This window comes from Ylistrum balloti, unplaced genomic scaffold, assembly GCF_031769215.1.
Source record: "Ylistrum balloti isolate Yb309-2 unplaced genomic scaffold, AGI_CSIRO_Ybal_v1 Utg370778, whole genome shotgun sequence".
NCBI lineage: Eukaryota > Metazoa > Mollusca > Bivalvia > Pectinida > Pectinidae > Ylistrum > Ylistrum balloti.
The window spans coordinates 160,316-171,553 of record NW_026782455.1 but is presented as its reverse complement, the minus strand read 5'-3'; the positions used below and the strand labels follow the sequence as shown (position 1 = coordinate 171,553).

General features: G+C 38.8%; 1 protein-coding gene across 1 annotated transcript; it reads left to right on the top strand.

Moving 5' to 3' along the window:
• The first annotated feature begins 7,221 nt into the window (after window positions 1–7,221).
• LOC132558279 (uncharacterized protein K02A2.6-like) lies at window positions 7,222–8,661 on the top strand. Its single transcript, XM_060222824.1, has 2 exons — window positions 7,222–7,818; window positions 7,972–8,661. The coding sequence occupies exons 1-2, from the start codon at window positions 7,222–7,224 to the stop codon at window positions 8,659–8,661; spliced, it is 1,287 nt and encodes a 428-aa protein (XP_060078807.1).
• The last annotated feature ends 2,577 nt before the right edge of the window (window positions 8,662–11,238 follow it).

Genomic DNA, 11,238 nt, shown 5'->3' with positions numbered 1-11,238 from the left:
GGGTTGTCCGTTGTAATGATATAATGTTAACATGTGTGGGTTGTCCATGGCAACAGTATAATGTTAACATGTGTGGGTTGTCCATGGTGATGATATAATATTAACATGTGTGGGTTGTGGCTGGTAACAGAATAATGTTAACATGTGTGGGTTGTCCGTGGTAACAGAATAATGTTAACATGTGTGGGTTGTCCGTGGTAACAGAATAATGTTAACATGTGTGGGTTGTCCATGGTAACAGTATAATGTTAACATGTGTGGGTTGTGGCTGGTAACAGAATAATATTAACATGTGTGGGTTGTCCGTGGTAACAGAATAATGTTAACATGTGTGGTTTGTCCATGGTAACAGTATAATGTTAACATGTGTGGGTTGTGGCTGGTAACAGAATAATAATAACATGTTTGGGTTGTCCATGGTAACAGTATAATGTTAACATGTGTTGGTTGTCCGTGGTAACAGTATGATGTTAACATGTGTGGGTTGTCCATGGTAACAGTATGATGTTAACATGTGTGGGTTGTCCGTGGTAACAGTATAATGTTAATATGTGTGGGTTGTCTGTGGTAACAGTATAATGTTAACGTCTGTGGGTTGTCCGTGGTAACAGAATAATGTTAACATGTGTGGGTTGTCTGTGGTAACAGTATAACGTTAACATGTTTGGGTTGTCTGTGGTAACAGTATAATGTTAACGTGTGTGGATTGTCTGTGGTAACAGTATAATGTTAAAGTGTGTGGATTGTCCGTGGTAACAGTGCAGTGTGTTGTCACTCTTGTCAATGGTAATATTTATATAATCTAACAATGGGTGTTGTTCTGGGATTGGAGTTGGGATTGGAAGCTGGTTACAGTATGTTAACATCTGTAATGTACACTCCGGATGGGTTAGAGATTTGGGATGTGGGGAAGAGGGGGCTACATGCTTACAGTGCAACTTTTCTTCATCAGTTACTAAAATAATGACAATATGTACAAACATGTGTGTGCTAACTTACTGATACATATCTCAACATCTATGTTTCGTTTTTTGTAAGTCATTGTTCTATACATGGCTGATCACTCAAAAACACATCAGAGTAATGGTTACTGGGTTGTACATGTGATTCTATGCCCAATGAAATTAGTCGTTTGTCGACAAGCGTGAGTCGAAAAGACAACAGAATTACCGAAAAGACACTGACCCAATTAATACACTAGCGACATGTTTCATCAAAATTAAGCGCTTACACGGTGTTATCATTGCATTAATGAAATATATCATACTACTTCCACTTTAAAGTTTCCATATAAATCTCTTTCATCAGTATTACTCACGTATTCCATATATCCTTCGGTATTTTTCCAAGACATTGTTGTGTAATGTCGCCTTACTGTTTACAAACACTGGCACGTGATTCTTGTTCAGACAGTCTTTCGCAATACACGAGTTTTTAAACAAAATAGCAACATTTCCTCACTAGTCCTTGCATCTTCTCAACATTCAATTGCTTCGAAGACCCATCCACGGGAATGGTTCTGTTTTACGAACCTTTAGATTCGGGAGGATTGCGTTGCTCACTTAGCTCACTCGTGATACTAGATAACAGCACGGACTTACTGTGTTTTAAGTCCGTGATAACAGTATGGGAGCGTGTTCTTGCATTTATCGGATGGGAGAGTAGTTCAAGGCGAGATATCAGATTTATCCTGTTAAGTAAGTGATTTTTTACATGACCAAATATCTTTTGATAAACGAAAAATTTCTTATCTCCACTGTTCGAAGAAATATGGGAATATTAAATTAAGGGTGTCTGTCTCTGTTTATCTATCCGTCCGTCCGCCCGCCCGTCCGCCCCGTTTTAGTTTCTATTCGATAACTTCGTTAATATAAATGAATTTCAATCAAACGGTTTCCAGGTGCGATTTCTTCAGACTGAGTACCGATGTCGTTTGTTAGGTACGTTATTTCTGTTTGGCCAGTCGGTTTTAGTGCGCTAACTCATGCTACTACATATCAATGAATTTCAAGGAAAATCGATTTACAGATGAATCTTTCCATTCGTTGGCCAGACTTTAGTCGACCTTATTAATTAATGGTTGAAAGTACAGGATATTAATTCTTCATCAAGAAGATTCAACGATGAAAGCGCTAATTAATGCCTAATTGGACGTGTTGTTTGAAGTTATCGTCATATATTTCACCGCACGATGCCAGATCAACTTTTCTATTTGGATATATTGGATATCAAACTCCGATACATTTACGACAGGTTATTCAAATCTGGAACATGATGCATTGTCTTAATTCATTGATGTTATGGACATTGTAACACCATTGATGAAGATAGACTAACGCGACGGTCGATTCATTCTGACTAGCGCGACGGTCGATCCATTTTGAGATAGACTAACGCGACGGTCCAGCGATCCATTCTGATTAACGCGACGACCGATTCATTAATAACATTGTATTTATGTCATTTTTAACGCTTTAAAATCCGTACAACATTTAACATGTTAAACCTTCCTTTCTGTAAATATTAGATTAAGATGTATTTGTCTGGGAAGCAAAAAAATCCAATATTAGATATTTTTTCTCACGATGACTTGTCCCGCCGTAGGTATAACTTCCACTTCTATCGTATAGGCTCCTATGTAGTGTCTGCTGACACGATGGGAATTCCAGGTTGTGGTATATTTATAGTAACAAGTTGAATATCATACATGGACTAAGACCACAATTAATTTCACTATATATTTCATTGTAACATTAAAATTCATAACTAAGTCCCAAAGTTTCATCTGCAAATTTCCATTTCACCTGGCCAAGATCAACATCTGAGAAGCAAAATGTAAAAGTTTCAACCCATCATGTTGGGCATTTTCTGGAGATGAGATATTCCTCCATGTGTGTCACCAACGTCAATTATATACATCCGGGTCAGGGGTAAAGGTGAAAACAGGACTTTTTACACCGGATCCTGCAGCACAAAATACATGTTCAATATGAATGATTTACACACTGACAGTTAGATTATCATCTCTATAACACATCTACATCAAATTTATAGGCAAACATCCAATTCAAAGAGGCATATTATTTTTTCCCCAAACATACATACATTTTTTAGGGACTTCATCCGTGGGTACTGAACCCGGAAGTATTTAATTGTGGTCTTAGTCCACATACAAAACAGGAAACCAGTGTCCTAAGCTCGGTTATAACCGGAAAAGGATGTTAAGCTCCAAAAATGAAAGAAAGAAGACAGGAAGTCACAATTTTGAATAAATTGGGAACAGGAGATAAAAATGTAATGGATTTTGAGAAAGAACATGCTCTTTTTACATGAAGCAAACTTTTCTGAAGGTAAAAAATACAACTTATCACAGTCCATTCGTAATTATGTGATGAAACATCTTCAAACAGCATAAAATAAATTGCCCCAAAATAGTAATATTTTGGACTGAAGTATTGTAAAGTGAGCTGAAATAAAATGTTTACACTTGGTTTTATTAGTATAATTACTATAAAGGGACTGTCACCTCCACTTATAACTCACTAAAATAAAATTTCAACTTTCAAAATGCCCGTCCTGTTCCCTGATAACTACAAAAATTAAATGCTCTTACGACTGCTAAATCAATATTCTAATAAGAAAGCTAAATGATGAGTTGGGTTACACATTACACCGCCTAGTCTGGAATCCATTGAGGCTTTGTCGCCCTAGAATCTGATTGGCCATGTCAGTGTTGGTCGACATTGTACAGGAATGTAATCTAATAGTCCGTGTCAACAATACCTAATGCCTTGAAGATGACAGTTGGTAGCGAAATCTACATTGAGTTTTGTCTTAAACCCTTAGTTTCCAAATGCATGTAGTATCCTTAATAGTACAGGATATTGGCTATGTGGGCACATACCCCAATGGTTGTCTGTCCAGTGGGTCACTGGCAATAATAATCCTTTATTGGAATAATTGTGACGGAGCTGTCATGCTGGATCCAAATATTGTACTTTACACTGATCTTATGCCTCGAGTAGATCCGACATCGTACAATGTCTCGTGAGTGCCGATAGATCCAGATCTTGTAGTCACCATCATCACCGAGATGCTCCCTTATGTCGCCAGTTGTCAATGATATTTTGTAGTGCCACAGGATATTGTCTGAAGGTATTCCATGTCTAACATTGGAAGGTCACAATTATCTGCAGTAGCATCTAGTATGACAAATAGTGACTTGGCCTTTCTGGTAAGATCCGACTCCTTTTTCACGTGCTGATCTTGGTTGTTGTCATCACTAAGGCACACTTTCATTTTGGCAACCAGCGCCCTGTTCTTTGTGTCTCGCTCTTGTGTTTTAACATATATAAGTCCTCGGATTCCATTGAGACAGGTTGTTTGTTATTGTAAGATAATATCAGTAAATTTAATGTGCTTAATTATAAGCATTAGTATGCTAGGTTTGTCTGATGTAAGTTGAGTTACCTAGGCGAAGTACGCTACTAGGTTCAGGCTATGTACCTTGGTTCTATTTGTGTAATGTAGTATATATTGTAATGTTCTGAATAAATCTCCATCTTGAAAAGCACATGGTGTTTTTGGAATGATTTTATGGCCGGCTCCTGATCATGAAACATGGTGTCAGAAGTGGGATACATGTGCCGATGTGGAGTAAGTTTATCGTGAACCGGGAGAAATTCACAGCGCATACGAAATATTGTTAGAACACCCTGAAACGGATTCGACAATCACAATGGCGAAATTTCACGCTCCGGAACCATTTGATTTCACATCTCCAAATGAATGGCCTGATTGGCTACAACACTTTAAACGTTACAGGACAGCTACGAAGTTGAACAAGGAGGAAGATCCTGTACAGATAAGTGCCCTTATTTACAGTATGGGGAGACAAGGTGAGAACGTTTTCAAGTCACTCGTATTTGATAATGAGGGGGATGGAGATAAATATGACAAAGTTGTGGAAAAACTTGATGCTTATTTCGTACCAAAGAGAAATGTGATACACGAGAGGGCTAAATTTCACATGAGGTCCCAGGGTCCTACAGAATCGATTGAAGCATTTGTGAGGTCGTTATTTGAAATGGCTGAACACTGTGATTTTGGTACACAGAAAGACAATAACATCAGGGACAGACTAGTAATCGGTATCACGGACAAGTCAATTTCCGAGAAATTACAGCTTAAAGCCGATTTAACTGTAGAGACAGCACTACAAATTGCTAAACAGTCGGAACAAGTCAAGTCACAGATCAAAGATCAATCGTCGGTATCAGTCGATGCAGTGAGTAAAGGTAAAAAGTCGGGGACGAAACGTCCTACTCAACAAAAACGTCAACAATATGGAGTTTTGGTAAACAAAAGCATGACGGTCATGCGCAGGGAGGACAAAGGTGTACATTCTGTAACCGGTCACATGCAAAAGGGTCATGTCCTGCTTATGGTAAACGGTGCAATAAATGCAAGTCGTTGAATCATTTTGCTGTTTGTTGTAAAGCCAAACATGTTCATGAAGTTGTACAAGAACATTCGGACGAATTCTTTCTAGGTGCAGTGAGTACCGGCTCATCGGAGGCCTGGAAAGTAATTTTACCTGTCTGTGGGGCATCAGTCACTTTCAAAATAGACACAGGTGCAGACATCTCGATTATTTCAGAGAGAACATTTAATCGTTTTAAAGAAAGGCCAGTACTTCGGAAAGTTGATACTGTGCTTCAGAGTCCAGGTGGCACATTAGGATGTGTAGGTCGTTTTACACATGTTGTACGCTATAAATGTGTAGACTATACACTTGAGTTCCACGTTGTGAAAGATCAGCAAAATAATCTACTGAGTCGTGATGCGGCAATGAAAATGGGACTAGTCATCAGAATCGAGGAGGTTAGCCGGTCAGTATTTGGATCCTCTGGTCTAGTAAATTGTGAATCAGCCACTATTCGGCTGAGAGACAATGTTAACCCGTATTGTGTTACTACAGCAAGGCGTGTTCCATTTCCATTACTCGACAAAGTATCGAAGGAACTCCAGCGTATGGAAACAGAAGGAATTATTGAAAAGGTGACAGAACCAACCGATTGGTGTGCACCCATGGTACCAGTAGTGAAAAAGAACGGTAATGTCAGAATTTGTGTAGATTTGAAAAAATTGAATGAGGGAGTCAAACGTGAAATACTAATGCTGCCTACTCTTGATGATATAGCTCCAAAGCTTACAGGTGCCAAAGTTTTCTCAAAACTTGCTGCTAGTAGCGGTTTCTATCAAATACCGTTACATCCCGACAGTTCGAAACTGACCACATTTATAACGCTATTTGGACGCTTCTGTTTTCGACGTGTGCCTTTTGGCATTACTTCAGCCCCAGAGATCTTTCAGAGAAAGATGACAGAACTTCTTGCGGGTTTGGAAGGCGTAGAAGCGATTATAGACGATACATTAATATATGGTAAAACGGTCAAAGAACATGACGGTCGCCTTGAAAAGGTGATCGACAGAATTAAAGCTTCAGGTCTCAAGTTAAATGAAGACAAGTGTGAGTTCAGGAAGTTGAACATAGAGTACTTCGGTCACATGATAAATTCCGAGGGAATTGCATCAAATACGAAACGTGTGGAAGCTATTCGAAATATGGAGGCTCCTAAGGACGTCACAGAACTTCGCAGAGTCATTGGCATGGTTAATTATCTTGGACGGTTTCTACCAGATCTGTCAACATCAATGAAACCGATGACAGATTTGCTCAAATCAGACCAAGTTTGGGCATGGACTCCGATGCAGGAACAAGCATTTAATGAGGTTAAAAGAAAACTAACAGAAACTCCTACACTGAACTTTTACGATGCGAAACGGGAAACTGTTGTGAGCGCCGACGCCAGTAGCTATAGATTGGGGGCTGCATTGTTTCAGAAGGACGACGGTGGTGAACTCAAGCCGATTATGTTTTGTTCGCGTACACTCACTCAGGCCGAGACAAAATACGCACAGATTGAGAAGGAGTGTCTCGCTTCGGTTTGGGCATGCGGAAAATTTGAACGTTATCTCGTCGGTTTGCAGAACTTTCGATTGCTAACGGATCAAACCGTTAGTACCCCTGATTAACACGCAAGATCTCGACAAAACTCCACTGAGATGCCAACGTCTCTTGATGCGTCTACGCAGATTTAATCCTGTTGCTGAGCAGGTAAATTGCTTGTGGTTCCTGATACGCTTTCGCGAAGCCCTATGAAAACACAAAATGACAGCAGAGAGACTGCTATTGAAATTTTCGTAAATTTGATTGAACAGTTGCGATCAATATCGGATGTGAAATTGGAGCGTATACGGGACGCACAGTTCAATGATGCAGGTGTCCAAAAAGCACTCGTATATACAAAGTATGGTTGGCCAGAAAAAGAAACTTGTGTGGATGTACCAGCACGAGAATACTTTGCATCACGAGGAGAACTTTCAGTGTCTAATGGTTTGCTTTTATACCGTGATCAAGTTGTTGTTCCAGAAGAACTACGTACAGAGATTATGGAAAATCTCCACGAAGGTCACATGGGCATTGAGAAATGTCGTGAACGCGCTAGAACAACTGTATGGTGGCCTGGCCTTACCAAGTACATTCTGGCAAAAGTAGACTCTTGTCAATTCTGTCAAGACCACAAACCTACCCAAAGGAAAGAACCATTGAAAGTAACGGAACTACCGTTAAGACCGTGGCAAAAAGTGTCTGCCGATTTGTTTGATCACAAGGGGAAAAACTACCTCATCGTAACTGACTATTATTCCCGATACATTGAAATCGCATATCTACAGAACATTACGAGTAGTCAAGTAATTCTGCGATTGAAAAATATCTTCGCACATTGGGGTGTCCCGTAAGAGTTTGTATCGGACAACGGTACGCAATTTGCATCACGTGAGTTCGCAGAGTTCGCGAAGGAATATGGATTCCGACAAACTTTTTCGAGTCCACATTATCCTCAGGGAAATGGTGAGGCAGAGAGTGGTGTAAAAAGAGCTAAGCGTATTCTAGACCAAGATGATGTGTTCATTGCACTTATGGCATATCGAGCAACACCTATCGTCGCGACTGGTTCGAGCCCGAGCCAGTTGATTATGGGTAGACAAATTCGTACTACAGTGCCAGTCGTCGAGAAGAAATTAGTTCCAAAATGGCCGAATGCAAAGAATGTAAGGAAACGGGATACAGAATATAAACGCTGTTATGCCTATCATTACAACCGTCGACATGGTGTACGAGATTTACCCGATCTGGACATTGGTGATGAGGTCAAGGTCAAACTAGATGGCGAAAAAATCTGGTCCGCGAAGGGAGTCGTAGAAGAGGCGAATCCTGAAATTAGGTCATACCGTGTCAGAACGCCAAAGGGGGTATACCAACGAAATCGTAGACATTTACAGTTAATTGCCCCAGATGACGTCAGAATTACTCCGACGTACGATAAATTGTTGTCAGGTGATCTTAACGTCACACCGAGGAAAACTGTTCCGTCAGCAGTCTCAACACCACATGTGAAGTCGTCAACGTCAACACCACCAGCTCCAATTGTAGACAAGTCAATGTCACCTACTGATGTTTCGGACAACACATACACCCGTCCAAAGAGGTTGACCAAACTTCCTACGAGGCTGAAAGACTATGAGGTCACATGAACTATTGCTATTCCATCTTAGCATAGTACAGGAGTTGTGTGTAATAGGGCAGAATAATCCCTACACTCCTGTGGGTTCTGAGGCAGTCTACCTCATTTCCCAAGTTAATAATTTTGTTTATTTGTTTGTTATCATAACAAAGTCATAGTTTTGTTCGTGAAAAATGTTTAATGATATAATTCAGTGATTTGGTATCATAAGTTCAGTATTAAGAAGCTATTTGGTAAAAAGCAGTTTCAGAGACATTTCTTGTGGACAATTTATTACATGCATAGAATTTGTTCTTTTATTAGGCAAAGTTATATAAAGACTTTTGAAAGGAGACAATAATTGGACAAAATTCAGTGGAAATAATTTTGCTGGTAATCATATCTATATTGTGCAAGTTATTTTCTTTAACTTCAAAAGGGGGAGATGTTATTGTAAGATAATATCAGTAAATTTAATGTGCTTAATTATAAGCATTAGTATGCTAGGTTTGTCTGATGTAAGTTGAGTTACCTAGGCGAAGTACGCTACTAGGTTCAGGCTATGTACCTTGGTTCTACTCGTGTAATGTAGTATATATTGTAATGTTCTTAATAAACCTCCATCTTGAAAAGCACATGGTGTTTTTGGAATGACTTTATGGCCGGCTCCTGATCATGAAACACTGTTATTATTATATCGAGTGCCTCGATGACATCAATAGTCGGAGGTAAGTTGTGTTTTGTAAAACAGCCAGTGCCTAAATCATCAATGATATGACTCTACTTGCCATCTGGGTTTATATATGGATCTATCAAGTTTAGCTTGTAGGTTGTCATGTTGTGTCTGCTCAGGGTTTAGATAAGACAGCATATTTGTTGTCAAACCATTCCAAATCTGGCAAAACATCCCTAAAACCTCGGTCAACAGCAATGTTGTCATCTTTCTCCAGCCAGGAGAGACTATCCATGATGGCTTCTGTAATCTTTGCATCATTATCACTTCTAGGAAAAAGTCCCACTATGTCCAGAATGAAACCATCAGACAGGGCTATGCTCATGAACTTCAAATAGTTCCGCTTCTTCTGGCCACAATAGGAAATTCTCTAGAGTTTGTGATCAGAACTCTTAGGAACAAAGACATATGTACCGTTAGGTATAACAGTCATCCTCAGGCCAAGAAATGCTTAGGAGAACACAGTGTTGTGCTCCAGAATATTTCATCTTGTAAGATGTTCAAGGAACTAAGGTACAATAGTTATTTCTGGTAATTTTTACTATCGAATGAAATATTTTCGAAATAATGGAAATTGACATGTTGAACAGAGTTAAAAACTGTTTCCATGATGTGTTCGTCTTCATCTTTACCCAGAATAGTAGCACATCCTATGTCCACTATTGTTCAACAAGTCATTGGGGTGATATACATCAAAGCCAAAAATCAACACTATGCACAAATGGTGAAGTTTCGAGGTTTGAAAGAACAAGTAACAAGACTTCTTAACCAAAGGACTGTACAATGTAATCTTGATATTTTGGTGTCATGTCTTGAATGAAGTTGACCAATTAACTTTGTCCTTTCAGGGTAAAACTTGTTATAAAGCCTGAATTTGTTAGGTATTGAATTGATTTTTAAAATCATTAAAATGCCATGTTGTTGAGCATATGTACATTCTCTTCTGTAAAGTTCACAAGGAACCATGTGTGGTAAAGAAGGGAGAAATAATGACGGTGAAATGACAAATGTCTATGCTGAATTAGGTTTGAGCTGTAAAGAACTTTGTGCAATGTTCTTTAGAAATTTACATTCAAATTACACGTATGAGTCTAGAGATAGCATCTAGATATAATTAGTGATGTGTAAAACATATTCATTCAATTTCTGATCTGCTTTTCGTATGACATCCTTTTAAATACCCTGTCGCATACCATTTAATAACACATGTAGTTACATCATTTTATTTTGAATTTCAATTCTTAGCATATCAATCTGAGCTATATAGAAGTATAAAATACATTAAAAAATGTCTCATAAAAAAATAAATACATTCAAACAAATATGTCACATGCAAATGTTCATACACTCCAACCAATATGCCACACACAAATGTCCATACACTCCAACCAATATGCCACACACAAATGTCCATACACTCCAACCAATATGTCACATGCAAATATTCATACACTCCAACCAATATGTCACATGCAAATGTCCATACACTCCAACCAATATGTCACATGCAAATGTTCATACACTCCAACCAATATGTCACACACAAATGTTCATACACTCCAACCAATATGTCACATGCAAATGTTCATACACTCCAACCAATATGTCACATGCAAATGTTCATACACTCCAACCAATATGTCACATGCAAATGTTCATACACTCCAACCAATATGTCACACACAAATGTCCATACACTCCAACCAATATGTCACATGCAAATGTTCATACACTCCAACCAATATGTCACATGCAAATGTTCATACACTCCAACCAATATGTCACACACAAATGTTCATACACTCCAACCAATATGTCACATGCAAATGTTCATACACTCCAACCAATATGTCACATGCAAATGTTCATACACTC